The sequence below is a fragment of the Portunus trituberculatus genome, chromosome 49 (assembly GCF_017591435.1).
Source record: "Portunus trituberculatus isolate SZX2019 chromosome 49, ASM1759143v1, whole genome shotgun sequence".
Taxonomy (NCBI): Eukaryota; Metazoa; Arthropoda; class Malacostraca; order Decapoda; family Portunidae; genus Portunus; species Portunus trituberculatus.
In genome coordinates, this window is record NC_059303.1 from 10,482,860 (window position 1) to 10,498,432 (window position 15,573).

The 15,573-nt window shown below is 42.3% G+C and overlaps 1 protein-coding gene across 16 annotated transcripts in view; it reads right to left on the reverse strand.

Annotated features, from left to right (window-relative positions):
- The window catches only part of LOC123499346 (homeotic protein ultrabithorax-like), an 817,282-nt gene that overhangs the window by 285,163 nt on the left and 516,546 nt on the right, over positions 1-15,573 (reverse strand). For 15 of the 16 annotated variants that reach the window (XR_006672955.1, XM_045247227.1, XM_045247229.1 and 12 more), the window contains one exon: positions 10,674-11,062. Coding sequence is in view for 14 of the 16 variants with exons in the window: in XM_045247227.1 (XP_045103162.1) it covers positions 10,707-11,062 (356 nt within the window). In the remaining 2 variants the exon portion in view is untranslated. Of the gene's footprint in view, positions 1-10,673; positions 11,063-15,573 lie in introns of those variants that run through there. The other variant, XM_045247235.1, reaches the window with a different exon arrangement.

A 15,573-nucleotide genomic window follows, 5' to 3' on the forward strand; every position in this document is an offset into this window, starting at 1 on the left:
CACACACACACACACACACACACACACACACACACACACACACACACACACACACAGTGCCTAAAATTCCCCGCAAACAAAACCTACCAAGGCGGCAGTGGCAGGCCTGACCGTCTCAACTCTACGGGATTGAGACGTAAAGTGTCGCTTTGTGGCTACCAGCACTCGCATTTTTCGCTTTAAGCACCCAACACTCTCCTCATATAGAAGAGATCGTCTAATAAATAATGCAACTCACGAGGATGAAGCAAGAATATTATTATGGATTTTATAACATCTGCGAATATTTCCTTTATCGATATTACACAGAAAAGACGCATTAGAAATCAAATTATAGCGGCAATAGATTCATGAGCTTTTACTTGATATTTTACTTATTGTGTCAGGTATGTATCATAATTTTTCCAAGATTATTTTTTTTGGGTTACAACTCGATCTAATATTATCAAAACCACAAGAAAATCTACATGTAGATAATTACCCTGTTTGATTCGTCAAAAAAAAAAAAAAAAAAAAAATAATAATAATAATAATATTAAGTAATAAGAATAAATTTTCAATTGTAAGTAGTGATATTGATGTTTTTTTTTAGCATTAATTTCAAAGGTTGAAAATATTCCATCAACCGTATTTTCGCAGATTTTTCCAACCTGCTTATTCTTTTTTTTTTTTTCGTAAAATACAAAACATTATGCAAATCAAATCATTTTTAAAATACGTAAAATGTTTAATTTTCTTTCGCTTCTTTCGCTTTATTGCTTACATTCATTATTTCAATTATTAAAAAAAAAAGAGAAACGTTTATAATCTTTGGTCCACAGTTCTCCTTCAATAGCCTCTCAGAGCGGCGGCCCCACACCGACGATACATCTCGCCGGGTCTGACGGCGGCGCAGGGAGCCCCGATATATCTCCTATGGTATTAATCTCTCTGTCAGCCTCTACTCCTTCCGCGGAAACACCCAAATGCTGCCACTATTTATACATGCTAAATGACATCGATTCTCCAAGTTACTTTGGTGTGTATGATGTGGGTTTCTAAACCCTCGTCATATAGCGTGAATTTCAAGTTCATGTTCACTTGAATCGTATCAATATATATGTAGTTAAATTACGAAAGGATGATTATAAAAAGCTAAATACTGTCTGCTTTTCATACTATGTGAGTGTTTACATGACAGTACAACTTACGACACAACTGTGTGGTGCGAGTTGGTGAAACCAACTGCAAAACCAACAAATCCTCAGATACATTAAATATATTAAATAAATAGGTAAAAATGAGCAAAGACGTGTGTGAATAAATAAATAAATGTACTTGTTGCTGAATCAATACCACCTTAATGGAGTATAGATACACGTTATCCGCCGAACACAAGTCGTGGTATTACAACTCGCAAGAAAGCAGAAAATCTTCACGCCCTACACTGCTCATCCCCTCCACGTCCGCTATCTGACCACCACACTTTACAAATACCTCATTGTCAATTGTCAAGGAGATCTGGGGACGTTATAACTGTCCAGCAGATTGGTGTAGTTTGTATCCTCTTACCTGCCTCTTCTGTACCGCTACATTCGAAAGAAAACCACAAGTTTCTTCGCAGCAAAGCTCCACCGAGAATCTTTGTATTATTTCCTGTTATAATCAACAAATACTTACGAAAAAAAAAGGAAGTAAAGATACTCCTAGAAACAAGCTTTCCATATTTAGGCCTAATCCAACCCCTCACAATTCTTCAACTGCGGAATTTGAGATTTAAGAAATATCCCTCTTACAGCAGGCCAGCATGACGTCGGTGGCCTCTGTGGGGCAGCGGCGGAAAGACGACAGCGGCGGCGGCAGTTATGTGAGAGCGGCTTGACGCAGCCTAAACCCGCCGACCGCCGAGTTTCAAGTTAAATTGCCATCTCAAAACCAAAGGCCTCACTGTTTGCTATCGGAAATATAAAATACAATATGTCTACGTCCCAGCGTAGTTTCTAGAAATGAGACAGTTAAAAAAAGACATATGGATTATGGTTTAAATAGAGATGGAAGATTCCCAGAAGATTCCTCGCAGTAACCTTTAGCGTATGCTAAAAGTAAACTAAATTGATTTGCTTCTCCGAATTTAAAGTTATTATTTTCACCTACCACATTATTGAGTTACAGGCTTTTTCTTGACGAGGGTCACATCAGTTAACGACAAAATACAATATATTTTTCATGAAAATTAATTCCAAACGGCCTATTTTCACTAAAGCTTCTTATCCAAAAACAAATATTCTCATGTTTCCTATATAGCTGCTTTTTTTTTTAAACAAGTAACGGGGTTTTAATTAAGTACTTTTAGCTGATTCATTAATAAAAAAAAAAATACATTTGTTATGAATATTGAAAATTATCTATTTTTTTAAAATAATGAACCTTTGATAACAAATAAGAATAAAAACTATACTACATACTAGTTTCAATGCACGCCTGAAATTCATGATACTCTTCTATTACTTTCTGTAACAATTGTGACAAAAATGTAACAAAGGTCGCCGCTAGTCGGCAGAAAGCGGCGGCGCGCCATCTCAACACCTCAGGTGAAGAAACAAAGGAAATAGCACCAATAGAACCACTAAACCTGGTGTAGACCTCCCACAAGTCAATAAAATCTCGAGAAGTGTGCGAATCTCAGCCAACAAGTGTTTAAGAGCAACTTAACAAGCAATAAAGATAGTAATCAGCCAATTTGCAGCGGCTGTTGAGCACCACAAGTGGTGCTAAAACAGTCCCGCCCGTCACCATTAGTGGTCGTAAAACTCAAACTGTCCCAGGCTCGGGAGTGACATTGACCTTAAAGAGAGAGAATGGAGGGAGGACCCCCAGATATTCCTTTGGAGCACATGGTAGAGAGCGTGGATTTTACTACATCGCGCCATCAAAACAAACCATAAAGTGAAGTTATGGCGGCCATGTTCCCTCCCACTGGGTGCGCATGCGTAGCTCCGCCTCCTATGTATTCCTCCGCCACGTGACCTCCCACCCAGATATTTCCTTACGTTTCGTCCTTTTTCGCTTCAGATAAAACAACACCACTCCAGTCTCGGCTCTAAAACTTGGTTATTTGAAGGAATTTACCAAAACCTCTCTCGCATGTATATTGGAATACAAAAAGTAATTTTACGCAAAAGCTAAGTACATGTATGCATAAAGAAATACGTATGACAGATAGCGTGTGGATGTTAGTAGCTGAAAGTAAAGTCTAGCGCCACAACGTTGGCAGTGTCAGAAGTGGGGGTGCCGGGGGGTGAAAGGGATGACCTTAGAGAACGTTGGCGAACACGCTCAGTGTATTGGCGGGAGCCGTGCCAGAGGGAGCGTTGCGCTACTCCCTCTCCCTAAAAGCTATGAATGAGTGCGCTATTGTTAACAATAAAGAAAAAATAAAACCTGTCCTGTTTTCGACAAATAATACAGCTAACATCAGTATAAGTAGAAGTATGAACATAAGAATTTTCATTATTTTCGTTCACCATAAGAAGTAGAGAGCCTGAATATCAATAAAAGTCTCTCATACGACGAAACTTAAAAGCCAGCAAATAATTAAATCTTATATAAACACGAATAAAAATGTTTTTTTTTTATGCATTGAATGGACACAAATTTCACCTGTTCACTGAGTCTGTTACAAAAAAAATAATAAAAATAAAAAAAAATAAGAACATCAGAAAGGCTTGGAGAAACACATGTAATCCATCACCTGATTCTCCCATGTATCATTCTGGCACCTTAATAATTTAGGTCTTTACCAATAATTCAGTAAGTTATAATTATCTTCCCGGCGCCCTAATTACTGATGGGGATTAAGAAGGAAAGACGCGGCGGGAGAAACAGCATCAAGAATCTTCTTTTAATGTATATAATTCTCCTAATTATCTAAGGTAATGAATCAAGAGGTGGAGTTGAATCTCATTCCCCACCACCCTGAAGTAACAAGACACAGCACACCTGACTAAGGCGCGGCAGGTGGGGCAAAAATATATTACGTGATCCTTAGTAGGGAACGTGTGTGTGTGTGTGTGTGTGTGTGTGTGTGTGTGTGTGTGTGTGTGTGTGTGTGTGTGTGTGTGTGTGTGTGTGTGTGTGGAGTAGCTGTGGGTGCTTTGTTTCTTTGTCACTGTCCTGCAATAAATTCCCCCGAAGGCATTTTTCCTCACATTTTTATTGATTAGTCATCGCTACTCATACCTTCATCATATATGTAGACTCTCTCTCTCTCTCTCTCTCTCTCTCTCTCTCTCTCTCTCTCTCTCTCTCTCTCTCTCTCTCTCACTCATATACACAACTGCACGCCACACCCTCTAGTCGTGTGAAAAGCTGACGTAGTTTCATAAACACGGTACACAAGCTGTCTAATAATGTAGAAGGAATACCACAGAAGGAAAATATCTTTTTTTCTATCCGTTCGTCATAAAGCAGAGTGAATATTCTTTTGTACGTTTTATATAAATTTTAGACGTGAAAATGCTCTCTCTCTCTCTCTCTCTCTCTCTCTCTCTCTCTCTCTCTCTCTCTCTCTCTCTCTCTCTCTCTCTCTCTCTCTCTCTCTCTCTCTCTCTCTCTCTCTCTCTCTCTCTCTCTCATATTTACAAACCACCTTCAACGTTAATCAGTCTTCGGAGGTAATTAGTTATGATCCCAATTAAAGCATCGTCGGCAGTAAATCGTTCTAACCAGCCTTATCAACGGCCTTTCCTTAAACAACACCAGCTCGCAGACGCTCTCCCTCAATCAGCCGAGAAATGCAAATTGAGAGCAGCCTGGGTAAAGACAGCAGTGATATCATTCAAGTATTCATTCAGATTATCACTACGGAAGGTAATGTCAGTCGGGGATGGTGGGAAGCGTGTATACTGATAACAAAAGAAAAAATATATCACCTGGTCTTGAAGAAATGAGGGACATATTGGGGTTAAAAAAAGTTGAATGATATGATGCCCAAATGTTAACGATCATATAGTGTGTGTGTGTGTGTGTGTGTGTGTGTGTGTGTGTGTGTGTGTGTGTGTGTGTGTGTGTGTGTGTGTGTGAGAGAGAGAGAGAGAGAGAGAGAGAGAGAGAGAGAGAGAGAGAGAGAGAGAGAGAGAGAGAGAGAGAGAGAGAGAGAGAGAGAGAGAGAGAGAGAGAGAGAGAGAGAGAGAGAGAGAGAGAGAGAGAGAGAGAGAGAGAGACTCACTTTCCACTCAGACCTATTTTCGTAACATAAAAATGACATAAAAAATTGTAATGATTGATACTGTAATAATCATGGAAATAATTTATCAAGAGTAGAACAAAAAATGGTCAAACACTCTGCGCTGAAGGGGTTAAGATTGATGTTGGCTTCGTGTGCCTTGACGTGCTAAGTGCCTCACACGTGCTTGTAATGCTCCTCAAGAACGCGATAATTTGTATGAATTTATTTCCTACGAGCTGGGCTGAGAGCGTAGATGTGTGCTACGTGCTATGTGGTGTTGGAGGAGACTATTTTTGTAACTTCTTTAACCAATGACGTTTTATGTTTCTTTGAGGAAGGGAAGTGACTAGTATGTCTTGCTGCATATTGTTTTTGTGTGTCTTTTGCCTTAGCCTTGATATATGTAAAAATGTGCTAGGTGCTATTTCTTGTGTGGTATTTCAGTGGTGCATGTTGCGCTGCATAAGAGACGGAAGTAGCGCGTTCCAATGCTTTTGTTCATGTTTTGTAGTGTGAGTTGTGTGATGCATTGGTGGATTGTGGTGCGTGCAGTGTGTTGTTTGTTGTGCAGCCTGAGACACTTGTTCGGGGAAGGACACCTACCGTGACCTGTGTGGAGAGGCAGGCCACCACAACCCCCTGCTCGTGGTGTCGCCGCATTAGCTGTATTGCCAGTGGTAAGATATTTTTGCACCTTCGTGACACCGTTTTTTATTCGAAAAAAAAATATATATCTTTAGACACGAAAGTTTTTATTTGACTACCATTTTTATCAATATTTGTATCATATTCTTAATATTACAGCCAGTGCCGGTTCCTTTCAGCTGCATTTCTTTTTTATGCAATGTTCATTATACATGTCGTTAAACTAGTTAAGTAGATGAAAGTAAAAATTTTAGCTGATTGCTATTAAAAACATGTTAATATTGTAGTTAACACATAACATTATGTGATAAATATCTATTCTCAGTTTACGGAACTCTAGCACATCTATCAAGAATTAAATCGCCAGAAGCGTTTTCTTGAGTCCTGTCTCGCCTCTCAAGGGCGATGCTTCAGGAGGCTGCGAGGTGCCCACGGCTGTGGCCTGACAAAACACACACGCCAGGCCACCCAAACCCTCCGGCCATGACCTTGCCCGCCGTAACCCGAGTCTTCTTAAAGACCGCTGCGGCTTCGAACTTCTTAATCGCTTGCTGACGTCTCTGGGTCGTGGAGGTGACCGCCTAATTGACTGAAGGGCCGTAAATGTCAGGCAGGCACGGCGGATCGCAGTTACCACTCAGGGGACAGGATTATCTGGCCTCATTTGCCGCCTTGATGAGACCCGATGCCACTACAAATGAGCAGGGAAGGACGGTTCAGGAGGCAGGAGGTGGAGATGGTCCAGGTGCGGGTTGAGGATGCGAATAGAAGGGGGGTAAGGGGAAGGTCAGATGAGTCGGGGTGTGCGGGAGGGGATGGACAGACGAGTTTTTGCCGATTGAAACCTGAAAGGGGTGGTGTAGGTGGGAGGTAATGGAGGAGAGGAGCCAACCGGGCCGATTTGCCTAATGGAGATGATCAAAGGAGGTAACGTTTGATCTTTCCAAGTGAACATGGCATTTGTCTATCGCGTATGACTTGGCATAAATTCCCGCTGATACCCTAAAATATACCTTCATCTTTTGATGAGCACGTAACGCAAGGGACTGCCGCTGAAAACACACAAAAAGGATCCAAAAATAAATAGATCCATTATCCCGACCACGATACATGACGGTCTGTTCAATCTCGAGGAAGAGTATACTTGGAAAAGAAATAATCTAGATATATTTCCGTCGACCTCTCCTACACTTCTGGCCTCACACGAACCTCTGGGTATCAGTGTCTAGATTACTAGCTGGCTTCAGTATAATCATGAAGTTGTCTCTTGTGTGCCCTGCGGCGATCCTGAGAACTAATCACAGGAGCTGTTTCGGGAATTTCCTATTTGTGCCTGTGTGTGTGTGTGTGTGTGTGTGTGTGTGTGTGTGTGTGTGTGTGTGTGTGTGTGTGTGTGTGTGTGTGTGTGTGTGTGTGAGAGAGAGAGTGTGTGTGTGTGTGTGTGTGTGTGTGTGAGAGAGAGAGAGAGAGAGAGTGTGCGTGTGCGTGTGCGTGTGCGTGTGTGTGTGTGCGTGTATGTGTGTGTTAGCGTTGAAACAAAACATGGGTTTGATATGGAAAAAAAATTAAGTCATATGTATATATCCCAGTTATTGTATGTCTAGAACTGTTTTCTTTTTCCCTGTATTTTTTGAACGAAAGGAAACTCGACCCTTGAAGTGGCCTCATTTCTCAACAAGCTGCTCGGTGACTCAAGGGAAAACTGTTTCTTACAACCACACGTTTCTAAGTATCACTCTTGGTTTCTTTGACAACAGGAGTGGGTGACCTTGAGCATGGTTCTCGCCTCCAACACCCCGCTGCCGACAGCCATCACTCAGACGGGGGCGTTAGTTACCCTTCCTGACGCTCTCTGACAGGCACGCGGCAGACGTGTCAAACATCCTCTCATTACAGACATACGTGGCTTTTTATGAGTGACTGCCTTGGATGGATAATTTGTAGTAAATATTGCGGTAACTTGTCACCTTGAAATATTTATAATTGCTAACTGTTTTTCTATGGGATCATCTGCAAAGAGAGGAAGCCAAATGCATAAGATAAAATCACAATTCCTGATCTCTCTCTCTCTCTCTCTCTCTCTCTCTCTCTCTCTCTCTCTCTCTCAATAGACTTATTACTTTCCTAATGAAAACACAAAAGCATTGACAATATATAATACAATTGTAATTATCACACTATAACTAAGCTTTCTTGACAATTAAAATAATAAGTTTATAAGGTTGTATCAATTTTGCCAAATAACAGCTATCACTGAGTCGTTTCAGCGAACATAATTGAACATTAGCCACAAAATACCAACGCAAAACCCTCAATTTTTCATATTGCGGCAACAACTTTCACCCCACCTCACAGTAGCCAGGCTCCCCAGTTAAGAAAACATACAATCAACAAAGAAAAAAATTCTCTCGGTTGAAAGGATATGAAGCGTTCCACCTGAATACACTCTCAGCCAGTCAACCTCCCAGCCAGTGAACCACGAATGACGCCACTAGAGTCGGATAACCTTCTTGTCTTGCCTGCCTCAGTGTCCTTTTTGAGAGCAAGCTAAACCTTCTCACCTCCCTTTTTTGCCAGTATGACTTGCGGTAACTGACACCCAGATTAGTGGAAGTCGTCACACTAACGTCGCAATAATCGAGCCACTTGACAGCAGGAGGAGGACGAATACCCAGGCTTTGTGTTACGCTCTGCAACACTGAATAGTTCCATGGCCGGACAATATGTTGGGGTACGGGGCAATACTGCCAAGGTATCATTACTATAGCCAAGTGGTGAATTGGACGCGACACGTAACAAATTAGCTATGTGGGTTCGCCGTGTCAGCCACCGCCATGTCACTGCAGTTCTCTGTGCCATTTTCTGTCTATAATCGATAAGAATCAGGGAGTGGACGTGTCTGAACCGCAGCATTGGTAATCGATTTTCTAATATGCGTGCGTTCGATGTTCCAGATCGATAATATTGGTTACATCCCAGTGGAGTGTATCCGTTGTGAGCTGCCACTGCTGCCACACACCTGTCATGTCTCAACGGGGCACCGCACTCTGGGTTTTAGAGGTGCTGCTTCATTTAATATGGAAATTACGTATTGCATTATGCATGATGTATGAATATACATTTAAGCAAAGACGAGACATCTAACCTCATTCGTGATCAGAGGCTTTCGTTAATAGTCTGAGGTGTGATGTGGCCTGGATTTGATTAAACATGTGTGATCAAGAGATACAAGCTCCAGCCTTCAACATTCATCCCTTGATTGTTGCTGTGACAAAGTTCGTCATTAATTTTTGTCTATGTATAGTCTGTTGCCAGGAAGTCTGAGTCACGCTGGTTCACGCTACCCGGCCAAACAATAGACAAGACAATTTATTGATTTCCAACAAAATAACGTCATACTAAATGCAGACATCGCATAAAACAATCCGCCAGAAGCATTACAACGAGTGAGTGCTTTAGTCAAATACCCCGAAGTTGTGGATCTAGCGGAGTGGCAATAGCGAGTTTCCCGTTTTTTACCTTCCACCGCCCCAGAGAGCATGGGAAAGCTAGGATTTCTGGGGGGCCAGCGGGAGGGGGCTGGGGAGATGGTCGGTAGTGTGGGAGGACCGACGAGAGTGAGAGGAGGGAGCGGAGGTGGGGGAGGAGCGCAGAAAGAGAGCAAGAGAGAGCGGGCGTACGAGTGAGTGGGAGAGCAAGAGGAGGAGGAGGAAGCTGGCGGGGGCGGAGTCTCCCGTATTGATTACCTTATTGAAATTCGGGCCATGCTTGAGACGTGAGCCCCCGGGCCCCAGGCAGTCAACCCACAGTTCCCTGCCTACGATGTGCCTTCAGCTCACGTCCGTTTGGACCCCCCAGCCCAAACACTAGGCCTCGAAACCCTCGCTGTGAACTGAAGCTGAAGTTTCCAGCTAAAGCAGCAAGGATAAAGAAGCAGAGACTCAAGTGAAACGAATAAGAGATAAATATAAGATTCTAAGCTTGACGAAACTACAACAGGATTATTTATGAGGAGAGTATATCACCAAGTGATTAATTGTTAGTATAACAATGAGGACAATGGGCTTTTAAATTGACTTTTGATATTATTTTAATGTTTTTAGGTAAAGTGAAATAGTATTTTCGCCTGTAGGCCTCTGCCTCTCTCTCAGATGAGTCTTCCTTCTTCTTTGAACTGGGTGGCGCGCAGTAGATGCTGAGAAGAGAAGAGCTCGGGCTGGAGGGGTGAGGCCCCTTCCAGGCCAAGCTGGGGCGGCACAACACGATGAATGACCCTCACCCACCCCCACTACTCGGTACTTGGCCTTCTCTCACTCCTCCTCGTCTCTCTCTCTCTCTCTCTCTCTCTCTCTCTCTCTCTCTCTCTCTCTCTCTCTCTCTCTCTGGCCAAGCAACAACAATGGCACGGCGTCCTTATGAGCTATCCACCCCTACGCCAGGAACTACGCTGCTCCAGTCTCCTTGTTCCTTGCCTCTCTGCCAGCAAGGAACTAAAGGAGAAACGGATTGTTTGGGCGCAGAAAGACTATTCTAATTAAGAGGTAAATGAAATAGCTATGCGTATTCTATCATATGCCTCGGTATATGTCATAGGGCTCTCTTCTCTGGTGACAAAACCATACTCTTAAATAATCATGACAATATGGGAATACATACAGAATGATTTATAGACGTATACGCTGTCCTCTTAGAACTTTTGCTTTTTCTCTAAATGTCACTCACGATGATTTTGACTGCATTATCAATGCTTGCATGATATCGACTTGCAATAACATTAGTCATGCGTACAACATAAAAAAATGAAAGCACTGTGAGTACTCACCTTAATCCTAGCTTATAGATGAAAGTTGTGTCGTTAGTTTTGCGCGGGGTTCGCAGGGTTCTGGTCCGCCCCGGGCCCCCCTCCCGCCCCCTGGTTGGGGGTCAAGCCCTGGGGGTTGTTGGACGCATTTTGCTGCGCCGCCAACTTCGCATTTTGTGCCTGCTTCTCTTGCTCATTGAGCTCCTTAATCGCCTGGATCTCCTTCTTCAGCTTCATCCTCCGGTTCTGGAACCAGATCTTGATCTGTCGCTCGGTGAGACACAGAGCGTGCGCCATTTCTATTCTTCTTCGCCGTGTTAGGTAGTGGTTTGTGTGGAACTCCTTCTCCAGCTCCAGCGTCTGGTATCGTGTGTAGGTCTGTCTGCCGCGGCGCCGCAGACCATTGGCCCCTGCAGGGAGAGAAGAGAGGAATTACTAAGGTGTGTTATCTAGAAGACACCAAGATAATGTAGAAAAAACGACGTATGCACGAATGTTCACGCACACAGACACACACACACACACACACACACACACACACACACACACAGAGGTAGCATATGATGCATTTCTTTTTTTGTTTTCTTCTTTTGAACGGTATAAGCTTCCACTTTCTCGTCACTTCTCAGTACCTGGCAAAAGACCTGCCTCAATACAGCCGCGGGTGGCACTACGGTAACTGGTCCACCCACCCTTGTTTGCAAGTCAATAATTTACCAATGAAGAAAGTTTACATCTTTACTACCATGAGGGCAACCCAATTATAAGGAGTTGAGCGCAAATGGAGCAACAGGATCCCATAATGACGACACTGAGCTACGCAGCCGCTGCACGCGAAAGAGAAAGAGAGGGAGGAATGGGTAGGAAAAAAGTTATAAAGAAGTAAAGGGAAGACATCTACCTATGCTCCAAAGTTATAAGGGCGTTTCGTGACTTGTATCATTACTCAGGCCTCAACCCTCGACCGGCATTACCTCTGGCTTCAATTAGAGCTTCAGATGAGGCGAAAACTGCCCCCTCTCTGGTTGTGTTAAAATTAATGATGGCAATTGGACGCTCTGAAGCCTGCACTCAGCGTGCTTGGGAAAAAAAATTATGGTGATGTAAACATTTTTTCTCATTATTTGTGTATTTATATTTTCCTTTATGTAATATGATAGATCTGTGTTGTTATATATTGTGTGCTTGTGGTGAGGGAGAGGGGTAAGGGAGAAAAAAAGAATATATAATTTCATTCTAAGAGAGAGAGAGAGAGAGAGAGAGAGAGAGAGAGAGAGAGAGAGAGAGAGAGAGAGAGAGAGAGAGAGAGAGAGAGAGAGAGAGAGAGAGAGAGAGAGAGAGAGAGAGAGAGAGAGAGAGAGAGAGAGAGAGAGAGAGAGAGAGAGAGAGACAGAGAGAGAGAGAGAGAGAGAGAGAGAGAGAGAGAGAGTCAGACAGAGACAGACAGACAGAGAGACAGGCAGACAGACAGAGAGACACACAAACAGACAAAGAGTCAGACAGAAGGACAGACAGAGAGACAGACAGACAGACAGACAGACAGACAGACAGACAGACTGACGGACGGACAGATATACAGGGAGAAAGACAGATAAAAGATCGAGAAAACCATAAAAGAAAACAAAGCAGGTATCATACTCCTATCATTCCATCGCTGTCTTGCAGGAAACCAGTCACGCTAAGATATAAAACTCAATAATTCCTTCGCGCTAAAAAGCTTCTTCGAACACAATTTCGACCCGTTAGTACCATTGCACAACTTCGTGACAGCTCCAGTTAATTCAATGGACTTTCGATTAGTGAGGAAGAGAGCTTGGCAGAAGGTGAGGAGGGCGTAAAATAGGAGATATATTCAACAGAAGCACCGACAGCCGCTAGGTGAGGAAAGATTTATACAGTAAGAATGATAAAAGTAAGTCAAAAGTCGTAAAGTTAGAAGTATAATTTATAGAATTGATAGTAATGTTTCGCCAGCCCTCAATGAAAGGTTTTGCAATTAGTGTCTGCAGTAAATGACACAATTTAAATAGAGGTAAAATAACTTCATATTTATAGAAAAATAAGTAAAGTATCAAACATTCACAGCAACATTATTCCTCCGTTATACGTAATGTTATACGGTTTCACTCTACGTACGCAGGAACCTCGACTGCAAGCCACTTTAAACAGCACAAACTCATTTTTTTCCTTCCTTTGACGCCCCTCTGCTAGCACTCTCTTTCACCACTTCCTAGAGCAGACACGCCACAAAGCTCCATCCATCACACACAATGGAATATAAACGCCAAGGCATGGACGTCACACTCTTATCATCAGAGGCACGTAGGGCTGAAACAATGCACAGGATCCATTTCTTCATCCTTTTCCTGAAGACGACAATATAGATTTTTTTCTGCCTTTCCAGCTCCAAGTAAACATCCGGAAGATAAAAGAAAAAATATGGCCTAACAGGACTTGTGTTGCAGAGGTTTCGAAACGAGTTAAGTGGACCACATGCAAGTGAATGAGAGGGCGTGTCTTGTTTGGCCAAGGTGTTCACGGAATCACAAGGCCGACTCTCTCTCTCTCTCTCTCTCTCTCTCTCTCTCTCTCTCTCTCTCTCTCTCTCTCTCTCTCTCTCTCTCTCTCTCTCTCTCTCTCTCTCTCTCTCTCTCTCTCATTTGTGCAGCAGTTTTCTTTTATATGTTTCCTTTCCTAGAATGATGCATCTTTGTTTAGCATCGTAAAATATTATTATACCTATGTTCCTCGAATGGTGAATAACTGTTGTAGAGAATACTTTTATTTTATTTTCTATCCTTCTTTACTCTAAGGAGTCCTTGGGTATGCAATTACAATGATTTATAGATGTCAGAAAATCAGCTATCATTTATCTCTAAACTAATAATCAAATGTCGTAGTTCAGCCTAATAAGAAACTACGTCACGACTTTTCAGTAATTACACTTTTTTATCACCATCCCCAGAAGTGAAATGTTGTGGAAGAAATAAAGTCCACCTAAGTTTTGACAGTCCTTTTGGAAGTAAAAGAAAAAACAACACTGGAGGACACAAGTCACCAGCCAACCAACACAGGCTGCTCGTTCCTCGAATGTCGACGCCAGAACCTCCTATTTTTTTTACCCATTAATATGATTTTTTTTTCTCTCCAGGAGAGGCTTGGCCGACACAAGACCGGAGGGGCACTAGGCCAACTTCTGACGAGGAGGAAGATGAAGATGGAAAGAAGAAAAGGGAAGAGGAAGAGAAGACCGTCACGTAACCCTAGTTCAGTGGAAGGAAATCAACTCCCCGTTCCTCCCCATCAGAACACCCACTTCGCTTCCCTCCTTCCTCTTCGCAGCGTTTTGCCTCTATGACTCAATATTACGTCAAGATAAGCCTACCGTAAGTTCTTCTCAATTTTCTGATAAGACATGTAGCTGCTCTTGTGGTGATCAGAACCTCGCTTCCTCTACATAAATTTGTCACAATTCTGAAACATATCGATAATCATTTGGCCTTTATATTCCACTCATGTGAATCGACTTGCCCTCAAACGCAGTACATTTATCAACTATTCTTCTTTTTCCTTGATGGAGATAATTTCGGCTGATTCGTTATATCGTATACATATGCAAACATATTCATATAAATAAGTACGTACGTGTGTGTGCTTATGAATGTTTGGCATTAGGACTATGGACATAAAAAAAAAGTGAAACTCTAAGTCAATACGAACTACGTCATAAAATATTATCTACAACAACCAAAATAAAGAAAACTGCACAACAGTGTTATATTATTAAGCAAGATTAATCAAATGCGACTTCAATCAAGTGAATATAACGGCAAGTAACCTTAAAAATAAGAATAATACCCGGCGTGGAAGTACAAGTAAACAAGGCCATTTGTTGGGCGGAGGAGTGTAAGCAAAGGCTCACCCAACACGGGAACTCTACTACTAGTACGCACTTGACTTCCACCGCGACCTCATTCCTCACTACCCTCCTGAAATTTACTGCCCTACAGCAAGTGGCATGAGAAATCCATATGTCTGAGTTGATCATGCAAGATTTAAGGTTCCCATAAGAGAGTTCTACCTCGGCTCTTTCGGAACCTACCCTTGCCGTGAACCAGAGAATGATATTTTTTTTTATGTAAGAGAGAAGAACTAGCCAAGGGTAACAAAGAAAAAAAAAAAAAAAAGCCCACTCAATTCCCAGTCTCCTTACAAAGCCAATAGAATTAGCCAAAGGATACGGACAAATGAAGTCAAGTCATAGGAAGTTGGAAAGTCATAGTCTTTTTTTATGTACAGAATATCTACAGTACGCTAAAGTATAGAGAATGGCAAGGATAGAACTAGTGCAATTCATATAATGTCCTTTACTCAACTTTGAGTTTTAGTGCATGATACGAACTCTTCTGCTTCGACCACTTTTTTTTTCTAGCTTTTGTCTCAGTTGTTCATTGATTTTGAACAGACATATTCAAGAGGCTATAATTAGTAGGGATATTATGAAATAACATATTATTTTCCAAATATTTAGTAATAAGTTCAATTCTTTATGCGAAATACGCATAAGCCTGCAAACATGAACACTGGCACGCAAACGCACAGGCACACACTCAAACACGCAAACACGCACACACAGACACACACACCTATATCGATGTCATTAACAATTCAGGTGATTCCCGATTCAAGGCGCTCCTAAGCTCGATAGGAATACAATGAAATTACACCCGCTTGTGCTCCACCAGCGGCCAATAAGTCTACTTGCACCTAAGAACTCCAGAATGTCTAATGAAGTTACCTGCCACTGCACCCCGTTACCCTCACCTGTCTTGGGTACGTGATATCGATGGAAGTGTGACGTAGGTTGGCTAACAGGAAGGTAAGAGTGACAACCACTCAAAACAGAGGATGCGCTTATGTT